The sequence below is a fragment of the Carassius gibelio genome, chromosome A8 (assembly GCF_023724105.1).
Source record: "Carassius gibelio isolate Cgi1373 ecotype wild population from Czech Republic chromosome A8, carGib1.2-hapl.c, whole genome shotgun sequence".
NCBI lineage: Eukaryota > Metazoa > Chordata > Actinopteri > Cypriniformes > Cyprinidae > Carassius > Carassius gibelio.
The window spans coordinates 25,324,638-25,350,902 of NC_068378.1; the positions used below are offsets into that span (position 1 = coordinate 25,324,638).

A 26,265-nucleotide genomic window follows, 5' to 3' on the forward strand; every position below is an offset into this window, starting at 1 on the left:
GAAATATTTAATTGTATTCTTCATATCCTTAAAACTCATGTGACATAAAAAAATAAAAATAAAATAAACTGTGTAATCTTTTACATTTATTTTTTGATGATTAAGGTCCTTGTATAGTATTTATTCATTTATACATATTTCTTTCTTAAAGTTCTGATTATGTTTATTTTGTTTATATGTATGTCTTTGTTGTGCTGCTATTGGACTTCTTGGAAATGTATTAAGAGTTTTATTATTGCTGTTTACTTGGTATTTTTTATGTTCTTTCAAGTAATAAAAAACAAAAACAGCATGGCTGCAGTTCACGTAGGTGCTTACGTCATATGAGAGAACGCGTGAGCGCGCACGTGCCATATTTACCTGACTCTGGAGCACAGGTAGTACTGTTGTAAATAATGGGTAAGTTTCATACACAGACCGATCGTTTCACTTCATAAGACCTTAATATATTTTCAGGAACATTATATATATTGTCATTTTTTGCGTTTTTGGATCTGCCTTTTTTTTAACCCTCGACTTTTGTGAATAATCAAAAACCGTGGTTTGGTTTCAGCTGAATCTTTTGCACTGTTCCTGCATAGAAGGAAAACTACATGCTGGATGTCCTGAGGGTGAGTAATAAACAGCAAATTATTTTTTTTTCTTCTTCTGACAATGCTGTGTCAATGCATTGAGAATGTTTTGCTCTGTAGCGCATTTTGGATAATTTTGGAAAATTCATACTGGAGTATTGGCTTCATACAGCAGAAATGAAGTAGTATGCTGTTTTGAACAGCCAAAGTGTTCAAACTCTGTGTTATGCTCACATTAGAACAGTAGGAGGTGTTGTAGGTCAGAGAAAAAGACACATCTGGACCTGTGGCTCATTATAATGTATTTGAAGAAATAAAGAAAAAAAAAACTAATTATGAGTTGATTGAAAGTCAAGGTTGTGCAATATTATAGTACTAAATGATTACCATATTCAAAAACCAAATTACCATGGTACTATATCATTGTAAATCTCTAAAAAACAAAGAGGTTTTATATATATATATATATATATATATATATATATATATATATATATAACTTTCTGTTCATGTGTGCTCATTTGAAGCTAGTTTTACTGAGGGAGAGCATGAGGCGATTTCATCCTCCCACATGAGAGGGCTTCTGAAAAGGGATGCAAATGTACACAAGCTCCCATTTAAAGTTCCTGTCGGATGATGTTGAGCAGGCTCTGTCTTCCCCCGCGGCACCAGGACTACACTAATGACCCTGACAAGTTTTTCAGTTCTCCTCCGCTGTCTTGTGGCAAGAGCCCATTAGAGATCATCACATGACTGGCTATTGTCTGATTTTCTGTATACATAATTAATTTTTTAGCAGTGGAGCTGTACGACAGGGCCGTATTTGCCTCCAGTATTGATTTTTAAAGAGCCATTTTGGCCTTTAATGAGCACAGTTTGCTCCTGAACCATTCAGAAAACACAGCATGTTGTTTGTTACTGAATTGCAGTTAATTGAGGTAAATTCTGAATCTGGACCAAATTGGTTGTTCATTATGAAATCAAAACAACTTGAAATTCAAAATTGCACTAAATAATTAACAATGTTCTGTACTGATATTTTAGGATCATTGAGATGCCATTATAGTTTATATATTTTATCTTGAATTAGTTCTTTTAAATATTTTTAGTAATTTTGTTGTGTTTATTAATTGTATTTTTTATATAGGCCTTTATGAAATCCCTTTTAATTTTTTCTGGACTCAATTTTAATGGTTAAATTAAACGTAGTAGAAAAAAGAAATCTTAGCAGTCAATCAGTATGTCTAATCACAATTTTCACATAGTTTAGAAATGTTGTGTTTTACTAATAATCAAATGAAGACACAAAATATTAATAAAGGCAAACTCAATGGAGATGAGAAATGTTGCCTTGAAACTATATCAGAAATAAAATACTTGTATATTTATAAATTCTGAGGTTGATGCATTATAATGTCAATATTTGTTCAACATTTCTATAGAGAACACATCTGCAGTGAAAGTGATGCACATTTTCACGTGTTTCCACAATAAGTCTTTGCTTGATTTCTGGTGCTGTACAGCTGTACAGTAACCACCATATGTACCGCACAGTAATTTCAGGAAACGTTTCCGCATTAATGTGCATGGAGGTATAAAGTGTAGATGTGTTGTGAATGATTGATTTCTGTAAACACATATTTTGTATACATAAATACCATTTTCAGAATCCTTGATCATCAGTATGAAGGTAAATGATTGTCTTGGATCTAAACACACGATCCTTTGAGCGAGGGTTGGACTTTTAAGCAGACATTTTCATGTTGCCATGTTTCTGTGGGCGATGGCTTTCTCATGTGCACTATGTTTGGAGCGGCTCTCACGCAGGCCTGAATGAAGCGTATCTCAGTCCCGTGAGAACGCTGTGTTATTCAGACCCAGGAAATGTGCAACCTTGGTGTGTCAGGCCAGTGACAAATTCAAGACAGACTTGTATGAAAAAAATACCCTTCAGATATGCAAAAGAATTAATGTCAGACAAAAATAAACCTTTAGGCCTGGTTTCACAGACAATCATAGTTCAATTAGGACATTAATAAACATGTCTAATAAAAAACCTTACTGTGTCAATGTCAAGTTTATTTCAGTTCAAACAGCTCAGAGATGCATTTTAGTCTGGGACTAATTTTAAGCATTGTCTGTGAAATCAAGGGATAATCTTTTTTATTATTATTCAATGCAAAACATGTGATGATAATTAAATTTCATTTGCATGTCAACATATATTGTACAAAGTTGCTGTTTCGCAAACTAATGGATCTTAAAGATTTTTTATATTAAGACTTCACAAGACTTGCAGTGTGGAATACTATTTTTTTGGGTTTTATGAAAGTTTATAAAAAATAATGAATATTTATTCTTTTTTTTTTATTTATGATAATAAATAACCCCTGTAATAATCAGATATGTTGGTTTAGCTTGTCAGTTTGAAGGAAATTGTATTATTTACTTGTATTTTTAACCGATTTAAAAGTGAAACTAAGCCAGACTCCTCCCTTCTCTCCTGGGAATTGCTCCAGTACACTCTTAGAAAAAAAAGGGTTCATTGAGGGATCTTTACTCAACTCCAAAGAAACTTTTATGCTAAAAAGGTTTTATAATGACACAATTTGGCACAAAGGTTCTTTAGGCTATTATTTTGTATTTTTAATTAAATTATTGTTTGTAGTAACATAATATCACATTTTAATCATGCTGATTTTTGGAGAAAAACTGAAATAGCACTCTTCGTGTGATATTGATTAACTACATAAAATGATATAAATATATACATTTTCTAACCCCCATATCTTGAATTTTGTGATCATTTACATGCATTCATAAATGTATTTGAATACACCAAATAATACAGTGAAAGAACGCACTCAAAATGCACACGCGCACTAGTATGACTTCATCATGTAACTTTACATTAACCTTGATGCGTGCAGTGCACTTTTTAAAATGATTCGCGATCCCCAAACTGATTCGCGATTCCGCTCCGTACTCCCAAACTGACTCAAATGATTCGCTAACTCGCTCCGAACTCCCGAACTGACTCAAATGATTCGCGATCCCCAAACCGACTCAAATGATTCGCTAACTCGCTCCGAACTCCCGAACTGACTCAAATGATTCGCGATCCCCAAACTGACTCAAATGATTCGCTAACCCGCTCCGAACTCCCGAACTGACTCAAATGATTCGCGATCCCGCTACGAACTCCCGAACAGACTCAAATGATTCGCGATCCCGCTACGAACTCCCGAACAGACTCAAATGATTCGCGAACCCGCTCCGAACTCCCAAACTGATTAAAATGATTCGCAAACCCGCTCCGAACTCCCGAACTGATTAAAATGATTCACGCTCCGAACTCCCAAGCTGACTCAAATGATTCGTTTGAATCAAAATGACTCAAATGATTTGCACTCCCGCTTTGTACTCCCAAATTGACTCAAATGAATCACAATCCGAAGTTCCCATCCAAATCAAATGACACCGCCAGCACTACTATTGGCTTAGTTCTCTAATTTCATAACATTTATTGAAATTAATGTACGAAAAGTATGTTGTTAACAAGTAAAATATCAAAATTTCCATTCCGAATGGTTTTCTACGTCGAAACATCCACGAACATAAACAGGTGAGCAGATCACTCGCTCACTATTTGATTGCTGTGGTTAATCTTGCAGATCATGATCTACTCTTCCTCTCCCTGCAGTTTGGTAATATAAAGATTCCTCATTTGAACTCCCACCTCTTCTGTGGGTTTTATTGTTCTGGGTCTCCGAACTCCCGAACTGACTCAAATTATTCGCGACTCCGCTACGAACTCCCAAACTGACTCAAATGATTCACGCTCTGAACTCTCAAACTGACTCAAATGATTCACGAACCCGCTTTGAACTCCCGAACTGACTCAAATGATTTGCGAACACGCTCCAAACTCCCGAACTGATTCAAATGATTTGCGATCCCCAAACTGACTCAAATGATTCGCGAACCTGCTCCAAACTTTCAAACTGACTCAAATGATTCGCGATCCCGATCCGAGTAGTAAAATATAAATCATATAATGAATAATTTTGCCTTGGAAGGAAGATTTTATTTTTGCCACAAACAAAGACTTCAGAAGAATATATGTGGATAGTTTAGACTTTTATGATGATTTTTTTTTTTTTTATTGTGGTTCAAGATAAGACTTTATCATAAAAAACATCTTTGTACATCTTTTGAGTCCATGTTGGTACTTTAAAGGCACATGTGCTTAAAGTGTACCTATTCAAATGGTTCCCCGGGTGCCCCAGTGACAGCTTTTGTACCTTTTCTTCTGAGAGTGTACAGCCTGTTCCAGGTCTTATTGTGCACAACTCACCCATGCACATTATGTCTCACAGAAAACTCATTGTTAAAGAAATTCATTGTTAAACAGTCTTAAATGGCATTTATTGTTGAATTTAGCAGCCTTTGGTCACTGTTGACTTTTACTGAATCCAAATAAAAGACTGGAAATTAGAAGAAACTTCAACATTAGCTGAACATTTTGTCTGCTAAACCTGCAATATGCTGAGTTCTATAGATTTATTCTGATTGTATTATTAGTAGCGTACCACTGCGTTTGACCTTCTGTGCCTTTTTAATATATTAGATTGCACTAAACCAAATTTACATTTGGAAGAAAGATGGTGGTCTGGTGCCCCACATCAACACAGGGATAAAGAGGAAGACAGCGAATATGACACTTGTGCAATAAACGCCTGCTTGAAAATAAGTGATTTCGAAGCACCGTCTATGGTACGAGATGCCACTAGATATGGAAGGTGGACAGGGCCAAAAACCTTTAAATGTAATATGTGAAATTTGACCATATCAACACAGACTGTTTGTCTGCATTAACATGGTCATTTTGAATGTGTTTCTTTTGTATGTGTAGTCACGCACATTCTTTGCCTTGTGTAAAGACCAAGCGTTAAGACAAATTTAAACATTTCAGCATATGCACATTCTGGCTATGTTCCGACGTAATACACATTTACATCTAGATTTACCCAAATATTGGACCTTATGGTGGCATTGCTTTACTGATAGCCACTGTGCTAGTAAATTAATTAATGCTACAATGTGAATAAAGACTTTTCTAGCTGAGAAAAAACTAAACAACTAAAAATGATATGACATTATATATTCATAATGTACACATAACATACCAATGCAAGGTCAAACTTTACATTTACATTTGATTTCATTTGAGGACCTTTGGCCCTGTCCACCTTCCATAACACGAAATGATCTGAGACGTTCTCAGAAACGCTGTGAACAGTGCTGATAAGATGTTGAAGATACTGTATAGAGGAAGGGTTTTGGACTAGTCACAACTATTCTCCTACTGTGAAAATAACCTTTTCCCAGATGATTCGGTTTATGCTTCTCAAACAGGCTTTTTCTGAACACTGCCATAAATCAAAAACAGACATTCTGAGAAGCCACAGTGAGTTTATAATATTCGTGCTGTTTGCTAAGACAAGCATCCTGATTCCTATTGCTAAGAATAAGGGGTATGGGTTCGAACAAACCCTTGAGCTTCAGTGTTAACTCACCGTGCACCGATTGTGAATGACACCTCAATTCATGCGGCTTGTTGAGAAGTGTATTACATTTCCAGGTTTACTTGTCATTTTCAGAAAATAAAGCTGGCTAACAATAAAATAAAACAGCAACAACATAACGATCGAAGACTTGCTGATGGACTCTTTTGACTAAGCAACCACCAGACTTCTTAACAAACTTGTGTGTGTGTGTGTGTGTGTGTGTGTGTGTTTGTGTTAAGAAACTGAACTATTCTTAATACAAATTTGGGAAGATGGTTGTTGCGTTTTCAAATGCTTATTATAAGTGTGCTTACTATATATAAACATATAAATATGGACAACTTCCTGCATGTTAACGTTATAAGTGGACTTCAGCTCAGAGAAAAAAATATGGCCTCTTGCAAAAAACCAAACAGAACACAAACCCCCAAAAGTACAGTCATAACTGTCACACGTGCTCTTGAAATATGAAGGCTGTACTGTACTGTCTCACGGGATGAATTTGTGACCCCAGACTAGAGTATGTGGTTTCCCGAACATCCCGATCATCATACCCCAAAACATTAAAAGTAAACACACTTCTTATGCCATTTCTCATATTTGATTGAAACAGCACAGCAGTGCTGGAAAGTGTCACTAGGGGAAAGTGTCCACTGCTTGAACGTCATAGGAATCACGAGGACATTCTCATGGACAGTTGTTCCGGAAGCTCAATTACAACGATTCCCGATACACTTATGATGCAGTCATTTTTTTATTGGGTATTTCTGTTTTGGAATCATTTGGTTTTCTTTCATTTGAGAAAGAAACACAATAACAAAGTGCCACTTGTTAGAAGGCATTTAAGCCACATAAGTTGGTCATTTTGAGGTCATTACATATTCTTTGTTATGGTCAAGTATCAATATCACAAGGAAATTTGTGTATTTCTGAGGTCATAGTAATGAGAACACAACTTATGGGAAGGGACATGGTTGGTCCCAAAGTGAAACACACGGAAAGCTGTATCTGATGTTGATGTGGAATCATTTTTTTAGCGACCAAAGCAGGATTATCACAAAAACACTTATACGATCAATACCCAGTTCAATACGGTTCCACGATTAATCATCAGGCGAAATGGGTTTTTGAATCATACTCAATGCAAACAGCCCATGCCCATTAACTGTAGTGCAATTTCTGAGAACTGAATGAAGAAGATATGAACTGGAGAACAAACAGCCAAAAATAGAAGTTTCACTCATATATAATATACCACTCATTAGACATGTTAAAATAAAACTGAAGTCAATTAAAAAACAAAACAAATGCTGGTATATTTATCATCACAGATCCATGCAGAATGATGTCCACTATAATGTCCAAGCGAACATCCTCCTTTTAAAGTAATAGTTCATTAAAAAAATTACATTTCTGTCATTATTTGTTCACACTTCATGTTATTCCAAACCTAAAAACATAAAACAGTGAGAGGTCACAGCAACTGTGTTTATCAAGCTCAAAAAATACAATAGAAGCAACATAAAATAGTCTATTTTTGTGCGTTATATTCAACACCTTCTGAAGAATGTGATTGATTTGTCTGATGAATAGTCAGTTTAACCCTAAAGCATACAGTAATATATTATGATCAACATGATCAAAGCTGCTGAAAACCTTGTACACACTCTGCTACATGCCTTCGGTCATCTATCTGATGGTTTAGACTTTTATTCAGTAAAATAATACAAATATCCTCTTTCAGCTCATGAAATTAGCATTTTGTTCTGAAATCTGTTCTGATTTCTGGGAAGTAAATATAAGAAAAGCTTTTGTATTTTTAGTAATATTTCAAGAAGTATGGCCTTACTTTATTATCCATAAATCATTTTTCTTTTAATCATGTTGAATTGTGAGTATCAAATATGATCATCAGGCTCTTACAAATCTCTCAATCATCATTGTATTGCATTGCATTATATGTTTTGAAATTAAAGAGCTTTGATCATAAACCAACGCTTTAAAATATCATCTAACTAAGACATCGGGAGATAAAGTGACTTGCACATGAATTGCACGTTTTTGCTCAGCTTGGGCCTCTGAATAAAATTGTTTTTTTTCACCTCGAGTATGAGCTCCATATTTTTCTATATCATACTATATAAGCCATAAATGCCAGATGTAGAAAATATGATGCATAACAAAAAAATACACAAATTAACTGTTTTATATCTACTGTATACTTTGTCTGAAGGTTCAAACTGCTCCAAATGAGATTTACAGGCATGCACTCCCCTCTGTTGAAGCTGCAAAATCTCCTTTGCATTTCAGTTCATTGACAGGTTTAGAACAACATGATAGTGAATAAATAAAGACAGAGATTTCATGTAAAGCTGATCCGTGCCTTTATGAAGCATCAACACTGTTGCAGCAGCTTTCAATGTTCCCATCGCTGATCGTTTCAATCGAAAGCTCGCTTTTCTTCATCAGTTTGTGTTCTCAAGTCTAAGGCCCTGTCAGCTGGCAAAGTGGCATCACAGCCAGCGTGTGTGGAGTGATTTCCCCAGCGTGCTCCTTCACACCGCATCCCCGTCCTCACACAGCGAGAGCTGGTGGATTTTGATGACGGGAAGCGAGTTCTGCGCTGGCGGCTCGGGCGGCTCGGGCTGCGGAGGATCCATTCTCACGCAGCAGCATGTCCTCAGCAGGTTTTTACCACACATTCCCGCCACTTTCGCTCCCACGCTGACCCCGGTCGCCCCCACCGATGATGTCTGGGAAGGGGCCTGCCATTCCCGGCCGTCCCGGGAGGACGGGCTGCGGGACAGAGCGATGGAGGAGGACGGGCTCAGGCGGGACGGGTTGTCTCGGCTCGTCAGGCCGAGGATCTGAAGCTGGCCGTGTCGGTGACTGTGGCTCTGGTAGATCGCGTGGGACGGCGTGGATCTCTTGCGGAGGCAGCGGGCTCCCAACACGCTCAGGAAGGCTTTCTTAAACTCCTGACTGGAGCAGGGGTAGATGATGGGGTTGATGCAGCTGTTGAAGTAGCCCAGCCAAAACGTGATCTTGAAAACTGTGTCTGAGGGTTTGTACTCCGGGAAGATGGAACCTAGAAATAGAAAAAGACACAGGGAATGAGCACATACCTATTCAAAGTTCGTTTAAGGAATTTTACTGGACTGGCATCATAAAATTGCTTCATATTTGCATGGATCAAACATCAAAAATAGTAATTCATGATCAGTCAAAAGTTCATAAATATGCATATAGTTAAACAGTGTATTTAAATTTTTATAACAGTGTATATTTAAACTTTGTATTTAAATATCAAAAAATATTTAGAACACATTTTTTATTCAAATTGTGTAAATATTACAAAAATATAAATCTAATATGTGTATATATATATATATATATATATATATATATATATATATATATATATATATATATATATGAGCATTTAAATTGTTGTGCAAATATTATTTAAAAAAATAATAATGATAATTATAAAACAAAATATAAAACATTGTTTTTTTCTAAATATATTGGTCGACCACTTCAAATATTTTCTCATTAAGCATGCATATACAAAAAAAGTCAATAATTCATTTTAAAATTAGTAAGATCACATTTGCAACCTATGTTACTTCTATAGTCAGTTAGTAAAGCCGAATATTAATCTGTATTCATCAACCAGATAGTGTGAATAATCTGCACTGATGAATCATTCCCAATATAATCAAGAGTGAGTAAAGAGGATCAATATCAAATCAATAAACCGACGATAGCAGAAATCTGTTTATTTGAGACTGATGACTTTATCCTGCAGTATTGACATCAAATGTAAACTGACGTTCACACAAAGAATAAAATCTCTAAAACATGAATTTTTATGCAACTTGACAAGAAAGGTTTCAGTGTTGACTCTTGTCGGCTTTAATGCATGTGACCACACTAAATATGCAATAAAAACATCTGGATTTTGATATGAATGAATTATTAATAAAAATGTTGATGTTTTTCAGCTGTTTCATTCTCTCTCTGAGAAAAAAAAGATTGAAGACTCATCTCGTCATGTAATGGGGATGATTAATGGGACCTGAAATTAACAGACAAGGAGCAGAAAATGAGGAAGCTTGCGTTTGGGAAAGAGAAAAACGTGTGCATGCTTCTGAAATCATCGTTCTGTCTGTCGCTGCTGCTTCAGTGTGACAGCACGGATAACTACGTCATGCATCACAATGCCGGCCAAGTCTTTTTATAGCATCTGATCTGAACTCACGCTGGAACGTTCCTCCGTTAATCAAGGTTAATACTTTTATTAAAATTGTCGTCATAAATCCGGCTCAATGTGATCAGAGAAGGACCTTTCAGAGGAAGGGATTTGCTCGGTGTCATAAAGGACAAAGCCACAGAAAAATAAAATTGCATGCCTATATTTAACCGTTCACACATCCACTGGATTTTTCGTAGCATTAAAAGAATTAAAGTGTCACCTGGCCTTGAGACGCAGCATCTGTCTTCAGAGCTAAAAGCTGGAGTCGCCTCGTAACGCACTTTAAGAGCGAGTCAAGAGGGGCTTTTACACACAAGGGTGAAGGAGAGCCAGAGACTGACTGACAGCGATGTGGGAATAGTCTCTAAACGGCACACTTTAATCATTAGTATCTTCAGGCTATCAAGAGAATAGATGCTGTAGAACAGTTACTGTCCACTGGGCATATTTCACCCTGAATTAGAAGATTTATTTTACAATTACAATTTTTGGCGTTGTAAAAATTATTATCATTTTACATTTATGCATGCATTAATGCATGATGGCTGCAATACAAAGCAAATATATTTTACACATATTTGCATGTACATTTTATTTCATTAATTGAATTCATTCAAAAATTCCAATTAAACACATTTTAACCAAAATTTCATCATCATGATTATAATACAGAATATTACTTTATTTTATGTAAAAAAAAAAAAAAAAATATATATATATATATATATATATATATATATATATATATATATATATATATATATATATATATATATATATATATATTATTAAATTATGTATTAATTCATTCATTAAAAAAATCACTATAATACTTTTTTTTCATTTATTTGTAATTTATTTTTAAATAAATATACAAATTTTATTTAAAAAAAAAATACTTATTTCGATTTTGGAGTGAAATATACAGTGGAAATGCTGTATTTTTATATTATTTTCATAACAAACACATTTTTAACAACAAATTGCATTCATAGTAATCATAGTTAAACAAAGATAACATTTTAAAATTAAATTAAAACCATTTATCTGAATGTACAATCTATTAATTTATATATTTATTTGTATCAGTCTTTATTCTGATTTTGGAGAGAAATATACCCTGGAAATGCTTCATTTTGGCATTATTTTCATGACAATTAAACACATGGTTACATATTGTTTGTAATACAAACAAAAAGGGTAATGGGCTAATGGCCCTAAATAAAGTTGAAATATTAATAGAAAAACAATATTTTGGAGTGAACTTTAACCTGCTCGTGTGAGATTCATCCAACTACTGATGGTAACAACTCTTAACAACTCAAAGCCAGGAATCACAACATGTTCTAATGTATAAAGAGAGAGAGAGAATAATATAACAATGGAAACATTAAAGCTCTGACGTTCCACTCTATCCCGAGTGATGTGTGTGGAAATATAAATAGCGGATCCAACTAAATGATGCATTAAATTGAAAGAAGTCAAAATGAGAAAACAAAAGCAATTTCAGCCAAGCCCATGATGATAATGACTGAACCTCAGAAAAATGTGTTTGCTGGAGTCAAACCCTGAGAATTTCTGTGCGGCTGTGGCAAACAGTTCTCGTAAAAAGACTAAGCGATGAAAGTGAATGTTTATCAGGTCAGATTCCATTAAAGGTTATGTCCTCGGCGCACTCAGGTGTGGCTTAAAGCCTGTTTACGAGGCTTAGAGGACGGAAATATACAGCCATACATCTGAAGCTAAATCAAGCCAGCAGGTCCTGCTGAAGATGTGTATAACAGTGTCCCTGACTGCTTGATCTTCTGTTAGTCATCATTAGAAACGCCCGCTGAGGATATCTAGTGTCATCATACACAAAGACCTCTGACACAGTCGTACGCTACGGTCAGAACAGAAAGTGACCAGGATGTTCTCAGGAAACAGTGACATTGTGCCTGGAAATCTCTGCTTTTTCCCTAATAATTTTTGTTTGGAAAGCTGGACTAATCAGGCCCAAATGACCACTGAGAACCACCTAATATTCAGATTAATGGTCAACAAATATGGGTTTCCAATAGCTAATTTTAAACTATTTCCTTACCATGCTAAATATGTAATGTAGCCCTGCATTGTACCAAAAGCTACTATAAAGCACTACATTATTTCCACTCCACTGTAGTATGTTTGGAACAAGGTTATTATTATAGTTAACTAAAACCATTAAAAAAAAAAAAATCCCATTGCATGAAATTAAAATTAATGTTAAATAAAATAAAATATAAAAACCTAAAATAACTTAAAAATGAATAATTAATGATAATAATTATTAAGTATATTTTGATTTTTTTTTAATATTTGTAAACTAAGTAAAATAAACATGAAAGCAGAACGTAAAACTTTAAACACTGTAACAGTATCTCAGTGATTCTTAATAACACTGGTTTAAAATACACTTCTGAAACAACAGATAAAGAATAAAAGTCATTACTGATGGTATTATTCATATTCAAAACATTGGGGTTGAAGGTCATTGCAAAAATGACTAATAAACCCGCCTTAATGAATAAATATCATTGCATCACACCACAATATGCAATCAATATTTTTGTACTTTGGCCCAAGGGAGAAAAAATGACATTATTCACTTTTATTTAGAACATCATTATATAAATGAACTGCTGAGCTTGACAAGGACAATTTAAACATAACCACAAGTAATTACTGATCAAATGTAAGAATAACTTTCATCTGTTTGCACCATCTATTTAAGAAGACTTTTATAATCTCACATCATCAAATATGAGAAATAAGGAATATAAATAGAAAATCTATAATATAAATATATTGGTGTCACAGAAAGATACATTTTTTTATCATATTATCATAAAAATACTATTAGTATATACTACAGTTGTATATATTTTTTAATGAAATTTTCTGTTTTCATTCAATTCTTTTGAATTATTGAGTGTTTTTGTCATTTAATAGTTTTTGTTTTTAATCCTCTACATTTTGAAGTTTAAGTCTTCCGTTTTAGATTATTTAATTTTAGGGGTTAAATTTAGAAGCATTTCTTAATTATAAGTAATGTAGTTTTAGTTAATAATAATAACCCTGATTATCATAGCATAAAATAAAGTGTAAAATAATATTTGCACAAAAAAAACACATGCTGCTCTCAAAACTTGTAGACATTAAATTGGTTGCCTGTGCTTTTCTGAATGTCAGGTCCACTGCTCTTTAATATTAGCTCTAATGTAATATTAACCACAGCAGATACTGATGGCCATTATTTATTAAAGCCTCACGGATCCCTACTGCATTTTACTCTATTTACACACCCAGTCTGCAAATGCTTACAAAAATACAGGATGACTGAGCTCATTTTCAATTTAATTTCTTTCAGCCTGAGCAGTCTGGTACCTCCCGCCTCATTTCCCGTGGTTCCTTGTCAGAGTAAATGATCAGAGAAAACAGAGTGTTAATGCCACTGTGTTAATGCCACAGATTTTCAGACATGAATTCAGTGTTAAAGATTCACCGAGGGCTAATGCATACGTCACGGTACGACCGTGTCCTTTCTGTAATACAGGCGGTGGTTCTGTCTGACGCAGGTTTGCCTGGAAATAGATGACACACAGAGCTCACGTCTCATGAGAGAGCGTGTTCACACACTAATAGACTCGGCTACAGGTGACATCCAACATCCTGAACAGTTACTGACCCACCAATTCAACACATGCAGACACAAACTAAACCAAAAATACAGTAGGACACCAAATACCAGATGCCATCATCACAAACTCACATAGGATCTCTTTTAAAAATAAATAAATAAATAAAAGTGCAAGATGCTACAGAATCTTTTTCAATGTAACTGTAGTAACTCTATTTTTGTAATTGAGTTTATTGGAGTATGTTGTAGATACTTAAAATACTATTGCAGTTTTTTTTTTTACATCAAAATATGTAATTTATTTAAAAATCCACTAGCAGTTAAGTGAAAATAGTTTCTACATTTTATTGTTATTACATTTTAGAAAAAATATAATGCTTCATAACAATTATACACAATGTCATATAAAAAATTATAAAACAATATTATAATGTGCAGTATACAAAATGAATATTTGTATAGATTTTATTTAATTTGTTTAATTTTAATAATTTTTAATTTTATTTATTTTAATTTGAATTATTTTATTTTGCTAAACATTGCAATTTAACAGTGATCAAGTCACTGTTATGACATCAAAAGCTAAATGTAAAAATGGAGAAACAATTCAATTAAATATTTTAGTAATTATTATTATTATTAAAACTATGATTTCTAAATAATTAACAAAAATGGTACCGATATATTGTGAAGATTGATATTATTGTTTTAAGAGTTTAACATTTAACTTTTGCTCTTGTAAAACTCCATGCCATGTAGGTTGCTTACTGACTTTCATAAAGACCCCTAACCCCTTAAATTCAAAGGAATTACAATAATAACTATAATATACTGAATTGTTTACATTTAGATTTCTCTGGGAAGCGTCTCCTCTGAAGAACTGTTGTCTTTGGCTTCACTGGCTCTGTATGTTCTGGGTCTTTAAATAAGTCACTGTGTTCATGCAGCACTATGACTTTAATGTAGTGGATGTTCCTAAGAGTCATCCAAGCATTAAAGTGTTTCTCTCTGCACTGCTGCTACTGTATGGGAAGCACAGAGGGGAGATTTAAGATCAAGATTGTCTGTCTGAAGGGCAAATTCTTCATCCTGATACCTACATTCGTCAGCGAAATCCCCTTGATATTATATCACACACAGCATCTGTATGAAGTCTTTCTGCTCCAGGCACCCCGTGGTTCATGTGATGAAAATAGCATGTAATTAGTTTACTGGGAAAACAATCAACCTGATGTTTTTAATTATCGCTAACTAAACAGTGACTTCATTATGAGTGAAAATGCCTCTCAGCTTTACAGTGGATGTCATACATACAAAAATAGATTAGCATCGATCGGCGTAACATTAAACGGACAACTTTCCTATTGAGCGTAGTGTTTTAGATTTCACTGTTACTGAACGCGCTTTGCAGAGCGAGTGTGTGCTGTGTTTTCTCTCAAACTGAGTCATACTGATAAGGTCATTGAATCCCTTGAGCATTATTAACACTCTGTTACATGCAATCTAATGCCAGTTAATTAGCAAGCGATTCAGTATTGTGCAAATCATGTTTCTTATAAATCTCCATGCTGATTCATAATCATTTTCATGTGCTTTTGAGTAAACAGGCTCCCACGTTTACCACAGATTCATAAGATTATGCTATTGTTTGCATTGGCTTTCCAATAATACAGTTTGGATTCTTTCTCTTTTTTTAGGATTGAATAGACTCTATTATGAGGTTTAACTCTGACTGACCTTGAACCGAAAGGTCTCGCTCGAGCCCCATTACAGGGGTGGGAAATATAATAACAGCTAAAATTCATATCTGGAGAATGCAAGAAGCTCTGCTGTGCATTAAGGGAATTACAGATCGTTCCGACTCTCTGTGAAACTCATTTCTGACGCCAGATATATTGCGTAAACACCCGTGACCCTGTTGTCTGAGGGAATGCTCGAAACGAAGGTTTAAACAAACATATTTTAAACCTCTGGCACAGCAAACACTTCTGCTGAACTACAAGATTTGTTTGTTTCGACCCGTTTACATGCTAAAATCACTAAAACACTAACAACCAAGGCCTGCGTGGACTCAAATATTTAACTGATCTTTTCGATTCCCCACATGGCAGCATTTTACCCACTTGAGCTTATTATTTTCTCATCTCCTAGCATATGGAAAAATCTCTAAGCATTCGACTTTCAGACAGGAAACCTAAAAAATGTCCCTGTGCATGTCTGTTAACCTATTTCTGTCAAGGGACAGTATGAAAAATCACATACGGATGAGATATTTCACACAATGCAAAAAGCATCTCTTCTCAGAGGTAACTAAAACTCTTCCTCTTCTAAAGATGTTTAGTCTTATAGTCATTTAAACCACACTGACCACTGACAAAGAACGTTTTGAGCTAAGTTGGTTTACTTGATAGCCATCTTGGGAATGCTGCTAAGTACGAAGTATGACTTGCTAAGAACAATTCATATAAGTTCCTATGGGGAAAGGTCGATATCTGCTCAACTTGAAAATCATCAATACAGTCAGACAAAAATTGTCATAAGTTTATTTTGCTTAATGTAAATCACACTAAACCACAATTTTTCCCTGTTAGTCCAAATAATTAGCATGCATGTTTTATACACACACACACAAACACACCCACACACACATATATATATATAAGACAATGCTTCTGCCAAACAGGTGAATAACTCATCTAAAAGTATAGTGACAAACAATCACAAATAATGAAAATATATATTTTGCACATTAAAAAATAAAAACAACTGTAAAAAGCAAAACTAATTCATTTAAATAATTGTAAAATTATACATTTAAAAAAATGTCATTGGTGCTACCAATGTTAAAAACATGTTTCTAAAATACAAAAAGCTGTTGAAAACCGAATTATAATAAAAAGAGTCTTTTTATATAGTGCACGTGTTGATAAATCTAAAAAAAAAAAGTTATACATTTTCTACTAATTTTATTTTGCTTAGGATTTATTTAAATGTGCCATTGGTGTGACACTGAATTTTAACAAAAAAGATATAAAAAAAATAAGAAGATAAATATTGAGAATGAAAGACGCAACTCTTGCGACATTTATTTATTTATTCTATTTTTTTTTTCTTCCCAAAGCTTGTATCCGCTTATAATTAAATGTTAGTACTTGAGACACTTACCGATTGGAAGAACCAGGAAAAAAGGAAGCCAACAAAGGATGAAGCATCCAACCACGATGCCCAGGGTCTTCGCGGCCTTCTTCTCCCGGGAGAACTTGAGCAGACGCAATGCAAAGTGTGTCCGGTTGTGCAAGGCCTCGTCCTCTGACACCGTTGTGTTCCCACGATGTATCCGCAAAGTTACGGCCTCGGCGGCGTGATCAGACTTTTCCGTTTTCTGTCCACTGATAAGTACTTGGGTCTGCCTCCTCGCGACCACGTACACACGGCAATACATCGAAAGAATCACCACTAGAGGGAGGTAGAAGGATCCCAACGCAGAAAAAATGGCATAGCCGAGTTCTTGGGTAATCTTGCATTCGGATTCGTCCGCCGGGGCTTGTTCCTTCCATCCAAAAAGAGGTCCAATTGAGATGGTAATGGATAGAGCCCACAAAACAATGAGTGCAAGCAACCCCCGTCGTTCTGTCACAATGGACGGGTACTGCAGAGGATAACTAACGCCGATATATCGGTCCACTGAAATCATGCATAAGCTCATGATGGACGCCGTACAGCACAAGACGTCCATTGCCGCCCAAACATCGCAAAACGTCCTTCCAAAGATCCAACGGCCCAACATCTCAAAGACTGCAGAAAACGGAAGAACCGTAGAGCTCAGCAAAAGGTCCGCGACTGCCAAGTTCACAATTAAATAATGAGTCACTGTGCGTAAATTACGATGACAAGCCACCGAGAGGATGACCAGGATGTTGCCCAGAACACCAAAAATGATGAAGATCGCCAACACCATTCCCAGAACGACAGCCTTTATGACATTCAGCTCCGGGACGAGAACCTGGCTGCAGTTGGTACAGTTTTCAGGGAACAACTCCGGAGTCATGTTGTCTTTGAGGGGAACCATCTGTTCAAGACGTCCAGGCATTTAATAAAGGTCTGATTTTGGGCATGCAGCGATGCCGTGAGTTCGATTTGCACCTTAATATCGGATCCTCTCCAAGAAAATGTTGAGAGCACTACTTCTGCATTGGCCGTGGTGCAAGAACACTGGGGCACTTCCAGCATTGCAATGAGGGAATATGATGAAATTTAACCTGTTGTATCTCATTTCTCATTTCTCCTAGATGGGCTTTTAACGATGGGGAAAATAGCTGTGGGTGAAGGAATAAACAAGAGGAACTAAACATATTATGCTGCGGAGAATGTAAATTTTTTTTGTCGTAAGTCATAAATTCAAGGGTTGTTTTGACATGTTCATAACCTCATGCAGCTGCAACATCATATGGAACAATGTGAATGACACTAATGCTGTTGTTGCAATCTGTGTGATCTATTAAGGTACAAATGAAGTTTCCATGCATAAGTGATCCGTCTTAGATTAATGCATCGATGTGTGAAGGTGTCCCCAGCTCTCTTTGCACAACCATAAAGCCCTGTTAATGTTTTAGCGCACTTTGTGAAACAAGAGCTTCCTGTCTTTTTGTGCACATCTGCAGTGGTTGGAAATAGTCCACATGTTGCTGACGGTCAATCAAGAATCAGATTCGCTTCGAAAGTCTGCATGGCATTGGCTGGTGTCACTGAGGTTGCCAAGCGGATAACAAGGACAAAGCTAAAAGCACTTTGGCATATGCTGAGGAGATATTTTTGGCTGAAGAGCGGTTCTCAGTGAGTCACGCAGTTTTTAGGCGACCGGCTTCAATCAGGAGAGAGTTGCTCGTAAAGCAGCCATGCTGGTTTGGTTTGAAGACTGATGAACCCTGAAAACAGACAGAGAAAATGAAGCTTTATCATTGAAGTGGATTCATTTATCAGTCAGGCAACTTTTAAACCACAGCTCATGCATTATAATGAAGTGTGCAGTCGTTTAGCATAAAATGATGAGCCCGTTCCAGTGGGTAATGATATATAGATACATTAATTCATATTTCTCTGATAAAGGGCCTGCAAATGGATTTCTCTCCAAGAGCGATCCTCAACCAATCAAATCATTTTATGTATATGCAACCCTGAAACACAAAACTAGTCTTAATTCGCTGGGGTATATTTTTAGCAATAGCCAAAAACATTTTTGCCTTTGCGTCAAAATTATGGATTTTTCTTTTATGCAAGAATCATTAGGATATTAAGTAAAAATCATGTTCCATGAAGATATTTAGTGAATTTCCTACCATACATAGTAACATGCATTGCTAATAACTTCATTTGGACAAATCTAAAGGTGATTTTCTCAGTATTTCAATTTGTTTTGCACCCTTCCAGATTTACAAATAGATGCATCTCAGCCGAATATCGTCAGATCCTAACAAATTCAGAGAAATTGACCCTTACGACTGGAGTGATTCATTCACCATGTCAAAAACTAAATCATACAGGACAAAAATAAACATGAACAGTCGCTAATACACACTTTAATATTTGTTCTAACATGCATTGAAAAAGTAGTCTAAATTAATAAGGTAAATGTTTATTTAGCCATACTTTCACATTCACTATGCAAACATTGAAATTGCAAAGACACTTCAAAATGAGGTTTCAGATAGAAGTCTTTAGGGTACATTAATCAAATCAGTATTTTTATAGGACAGCCCGAAGGTTTGTCAAGGTTCCCTCAACAACAACAAAATAAACAATAGGATTTCCATGACTTTCTGATAACTGCAAAAATTGAGCTCTGTGACAGTATTATGATACTCTTTTTATCTATCAATATAATCTTAATAAAAAAATATTTTCTGAATTCTGAAGCCCAAATTCAATTACCAGACGTAAAAAGCTTAGACTATTCACAGATTACACATGGGTCGCATGACTTTAACTTCACTTTTTCAAGTTTCAGACAAATCTTTATTTTAAAATCTATGAGTTAAAAAGCTTAAGTTAGAATAGCTTGATTATAAACACAATGAGTGACTAGTGAGTAAATGAGATTACCTGTTCGATGCGATTATGTTTAATTCCCCTGAAAAAAAACCCTCTGTTGTCCCATTAGGATTTTTTCAAGACTCACAAGTGAGGTATTACTGGTTCATTTTACAGTATCTTATAGAATAAACCATAAAATATATTGAGCTTTTGTTCAGCACTGACTTTATTTTAGGCATTTATACAAAAGCCTGTTCAAAACCACAAAGCCAGCCATTAACAACCCCTAAAACCTAATAGATCTGCTGGTATAAAAAGCCTGCAGACACACATTTCATGACAGATACTAAAAACAGCCCAGAATACCCTAGCAACCAGCTGAAATACCCTAGTAACACACCGAACCAGCTCAGCAACCAGAAAGCAGCATGCAGCATAGTAGCACTCTGTCAAGCACTCTCATTTTCTCCAGAACACATAAAGCCTGACTTTCAGATTGTTTGTGAGCGAAGGAGACCACAGATGCAGAAAACGACCTTTCACAGGGGTTTTAACGAGACCGTGTCCTGTGAGATTGAGTGGCCAGTTCAGAAGCAAGTGAAACAGCAACATATTTTTTTTTTGTGCCTCACAGTTGAGAAAAACGCACACACTGGGCAAAAACACAAGGCTGCCTCAAAAAAAAAAAAAGAAGAAAAAAGAATTCTGAGAATGTTTTCATTTTTGCCATTTTTATGCTCTCTAATTCCTACTTTAATCGAGCTAATTCTTGCTGCTTCCCACAAGACACAGAAAAAAGCTTAGTAAGTTAAGAAAACATATTTAATAGCATTCAAATATCTCATGATTTCAGGCAAATCCCTCAGCTGCACAACAAATCCCCCTTTTTCGGTATTGTTTTGTTTCTTTTAGAAGATTTCTAGCTTCCTGACCCTTAGAAATTAAAATCTTCTGTTCTCTTCTGTCAGTTTTCTACCTTAACCAGCGTTCTGGCAAACGGCATCAGCAGAATCAGACAGACTGGAAAATGAATCTTTTTTTTCCGTCTGTTGTGTCTCTATTTATGATGTCAGGATAAATTCATCTGCGCAAGGCTGTGACAGCGAGTCTGCACACAGGAAGCCATTTGATAAAACACATGCTTCATTTTCAACAACAACAAAAAAAAACTAGAATCTTTTTCATCACTCTATTATTTTTCTGGATTGACACCAATTACTTCTAATGAGATCACCTACCATCCGTTTGTGACTCTATCAATTAACTTTTAGAGGAGAAATGCATGCAAGCTCAACACTCCTACTCAGACGTCTGACATTAGTAGGAATATTGATCTGATTTCCAGCTTAATGAGGCACAGAGGTGACTCTCACTGCTGGCTGGACACTACAGAGGTGTTAGGACACAGAATTACTCTTGCTTCACTCAACCAGCAACTGTGCTTAGAAAACAGGAGCTGTTAGGCTGGTGCTGACACTCTCAGAAATAAAGGTTAACCGTTTTGGGTTCCTTAAAGCAACTTTCAATGATCAGTTCTTAAATGAACCATTTTTTTCTTATAGCTGAGAACATTTTAATGATCTAAAGAACCTTTCAATGGATGTTAAAAGCTCTTCATGGTTTTCAGTAAAGCCCAAAACTTTTATTTTTAATAAGATGCTCGGCTTTGGCTTGTGCAACACTGGACATTGTCTTGAAATTTAACAGTTAAGAAAGTGATGTTAGAAATTCACGGTTAATTTTTTATTTTTAAGTAAGATGCTCGGCTTTGGCTTGTGCAACACTTTATTAACAAAGTATTTGTATTGTAGAAATTATAAAACTCTTGCACATCAAAACAAGCCTATTAAACATTCTCCTTCTTCTTCTGATTAGGAATTTTAAATTAATAAGGCATAACAAAGGCAACGTTTGGTGAACTTACTTCCTTGACTGAACATTAGTTAATTAAGTAAACAAAAAAACTGCATTTATATTTACTATTAAATGCATTTTTGCTATAGATTGATCAAAGTCACAATTTGTGTTACAAGAGATATCGGTTTTTAATAAATGCAGTTCTTTCTATTCGTCAGAGAATCATGACATAAAATGTATCACGGTTTCCACAAAAATGTGAAGCACAACAACAGTGTTCAGTATTTATAATAATAAGAGATCAGCATATTAGAATGATTTCTGAAGGATCCATTGACACTGAAGTAATGATGCTGAAAATTCAGCTGCGCATCACAAAAATAAATTACATTTCATAATGTATTCAAATAGAAAACATTTGAAATTGTAATAATACTTCAGATATCAAATAAATGCAGCGTTGGTGAGCAGAAGAGAGTTTCGAATGGTAATATATAAAATGTCTTGAAATTTAACAGTTAAGAAAGTGATTTTGGAAATTCACGGTTAATATTACTTCTGGTCATTGTCATATTGCACATTTTGGCACATCTAGATATTTAGAAAAGTCATATGCTATGCATTAAAATCAGGATTTGACTTGTCTGTGGTTGTTAAGCTCAGAAATGAATGATTAATATTATTTTCCTCACCCACCCGGAGAGACAAAAGTCTTGTCACAGTTGGAGAACTGCATTTTGATGAAAACAAACAAATAACGTGCACTGATGAATTATTCATAATACGACCAGGGATGTTCAATTTTGGTCGAGTTTGATTTCACATTGTCTTTAAAAAATTTTTTTTAACACAAATCCCCCGTCGCATTATCTCACTTCAGCTTTTTTGTGAGTGTCAGCATTCATTTCCTGGTCTCCTGTCTAAACCCAACTGCCATTGTATTTATACACACAGGCGAGAGAAACCGAATCCCGTCCAGGGTTCACGAGGCTCAGCGTGATAATACTAGTGCTAGGACTGAGATAGTGGAGTTCAGCGCTCTCTCTCTCTCTGATCTCCCCATCACGACATCAGCCGGCGTCTGAACTTTGGGCCTCAGCGGCGCGTCGAGTGGAGCTCCATGCTGATACAGCAGCTGTTCAGAGCTTCAGCTGGCTCGCTTTGAGCTGCCATGCTGCATTGCACAATAGCCCTCCTGCCTGCGCTCACCGTCCGCCCCTGTGCCGCTCTCTCCTGAGCTGCTATCAACTCTCATCATCTTCAGTTTAGTTGATTTATAAATATCGTAGGAATAGTTTACCCAAACATGAACATTTTCTGAAATTGACTCACTCTCAGGTTTATTTCTTAATCAGAACAGATTTAGAGAAATGTAGCATTCCATCACTTGCTCACCAATGGATGCTCTGCAGTGAATGGGTGCCGTCAGAATGAGAGTTCAAACAGCTGATAAAAACATCACAGTAATCCACACCACTCCAGTCCATTAGTTAATGTCTTGAGAAGCAAAAAGCTTGTAAAGTTTTTAATAATTTTATTTGTATTTGTATTTTTACACCAAACCATTGCCTCTGGCCATAATCCATAATATTGGTTTTTCCCATGAAAAAAGTAATCTTGTCTGAATCAGAAGCAAAAGCTGCACCTATCAAGCACCGTTTACATGTTAAAACAATCCCACACTGTTTTTTTTTTTCCAAAAACAGCTTTTTTATTATTATTATTATTATTATTAATTAAAGAACTGGAGTTTTGTGGATTACTGTGATGTTTTTATCAGCTGTTTGGACTCTCATTCTGACGGCACCCATTCACTGCAGAGGATCCGATGGTGAGCAAGTGATGGAATGCTACATTTCTCTAAATCTGATGAAGAAACAAACTCATCTACATCTTGGATGGCCAGAGGCTTTCTGCAAATGTTCATGTTTGTGTGAACTATTCCTTTAAGGAGCAAAGCTCGATCTGATTGGCAGCACTCTCTTATGGTGAGGGACACAACTTAATCATTTGTTGTTTTAGTCCTCAAGCAAACAGTAAATTAAACTGACAGCCAGATGATTCTCACTAACATCAGTCAGAGACCTTGAGCTTTACCAGACTGGCTCCCATATGGCCGAACACATAAAACGACTCGACAAAAACAGCTCATCACCTCTACTACAAAATGTAATGTTTAATTCAATGTGTTACTTGTTTCTTCATGATTATTTGTTAAATTTGCTAGCAATTTCTGAGTGAGCGACATGAGGATTAGTCAATATTTATTTTAAGCTGATCAATTCCTTAAAGACTTCAGAGGAGTCTGTATTATTCATTAACATATTGTGTCCTGCGGGCGGCCTGACAGTCTTGCTCGTTACAGAAACAGTCAATCTGCTAGTTTTCAGCTCAGTGGTCCCTCTACGACCCATAGGTTACACTAACTCAGACTGAGATTAAATCACAATTATTGGTCTTCTTTGCCTAGTACTTATCGCAGCCCTGCAGGGGCGCACAATACCAGAGCCACAGCGCTTTCTCTCTCTCAAATTAATAGATACGGTTGCCTGCTTTTACATAAAGAGAGGGAAATATTTAGGCTTCAACGCTGGAAGGTAATTCAAGTCGAAGCTTCCTAATGTACAGGCTTCAAAAAGACAGAAATGAGTTCCGTCACTGACTGCTGGTGTTTATGTAGCATCAAAGCATGAGACGTCATCAGAAGGTGAACAGAGCACGCGGACAGTGCTGTTTCTCACCTGATTGAAAGCTCAGGTCCATGGCTTTCTAGAACATTCCTCTTCAGGAACAAGAGAAAATGCATGCTGAGAGACTCACATTATTTAAGAAAGCACATATATAAAAGGGCAGTTGGTATGCAATAGCATATGCAATAAATAAATTATGGAATATATTCTCTTAATGTAAAAAAATCATTTCCATTTATAAAATATTATGCAATATATTCAGAAAAGTACATATTCCATGTATCCTAATGTTCAAAAGAATATATTTTTTTTAATATATGCAGTTGACATTAAAAATTAAACATTAATATGTTTTAAAAATTGCAATGTGCATATTGATAAAGAGACTTTTAAAAATGTATGTTACACTGAATGACCATTTAAAATAAACCAGTGAAAGGAAAAATGGTGATTAAAATAATAATAATTATTATTATTATGAACAGCACCTTTAACGTAAATATTAATGCAAACCTTAAGTTAAAATCTTGATTCTACTACAAAAAGTATATCATATTATAAATATATAAAGATTTGTTTGCTAATAAAATCAGAAACTTATTAGAATAAAATATTATAATTAATTTAATTTCCCCCATTATTAAATATAAGATTCTGAAGGTTACTATCATAAATGAAAATCAACAGCATTATCCTTAATGCATATAGTGCATATAGTTTACATTTAGCAGACGCTTTTATCCAAAGCGACTTACAGTGCATTCAGGACATTATTATATTTTATTTTTGTTAACACTGTGTGTGTTCCCTGGGAATTGAATCCACGACCTTTTGCGCAGCTAACGCAATGGTCTATATGATAGTTAATATATGTATGTGTGTGTCCTTTTCAGAATATACACACCACCATTGTTTCCATTTACTGATTCAACAGTTTGTTTGAGTAGACAGAATTGGGGGAAAAAAAATCTCATTTATAATCAAAATATTTTTGCTCCAGTCAATACAAAACAAGAAGAGTAACCTTTTCATGTTGCCCATCAGGCATAAATCATTTTGACAGCTGGGAGAGGATGCAGAAATTTCTGGAACACACAACTAGGCTAATCAATGCATTACATCGGTATGCACCAACAACCACTAAACAATCGAACACACTCAAAAAACCTTTTTTTAAAGACCGTAAACAAAACGCAACACCGTATATATATGAAGTTATCAGAAGCAACCTGTAGACTCACTCCAACGCACATCAAACGTAGTTTGCAAAAGGAAAAGCAACATTTCTAACGATTGCATTGTCAGTATAGTCTAGCAGTGAGTGCACACTCACCTCAGCAGCGTGTCAGTGAACGCGAGAACTCAATCCGGAGGTGTTTGGCTGGATGGACACGCAGCGCGTCCCCGGGTCATCGTTTTAATCTCTCCTGTCATCGCTGTGGAAACAGCAGAGCTCAAGTTCAGCGAGTCAAGTGCAGTTCTGTGTTTCCACGCGCACATTTTAAGCAGAAGGGTCCTCGGGACATCAGTATTTCTCAGAGGAGATGACAGTGAGTGAGTCATGTCGCCCCGCGCTGCGCCGCCTCCTTTACGCACAAACTTTGGTGCCTCTGTTCTCGTGGACGTGGAC

At 35.7% G+C, this 26,265-nt stretch overlaps 1 protein-coding gene and 1 long non-coding RNA gene across 2 annotated transcripts; one reads left to right on the top strand and one right to left on the bottom strand.

Annotated features, from left to right (window-relative positions):
• The first annotated feature begins 349 nt into the window (after window positions 1-349).
• Window positions 350-10,955, top strand: LOC128019011 (uncharacterized). Its single transcript, XR_008185032.1, has 3 exons — window positions 350-399; window positions 554-611; window positions 10,150-10,955. It is a non-coding gene; the product is annotated as an uncharacterized LOC128019011 (long non-coding RNA).
• On the bottom strand, window positions 6,878-26,265 carry adra1aa (adrenoceptor alpha 1Aa). The gene is made up of 3 exons (XM_052604931.1): window positions 25,969-26,265; window positions 17,224-18,983; window positions 6,878-9,230 (listed from the first exon to the last, which is right to left on the bottom strand). Exons 2-3 carry the CDS (start codon window positions 18,146-18,148, stop codon window positions 8,698-8,700), a joined length of 1,458 nt encoding a protein of 485 aa, XP_052460891.1. The 5' UTR covers window positions 18,149-18,983; window positions 25,969-26,265; the 3' UTR covers window positions 6,878-8,697.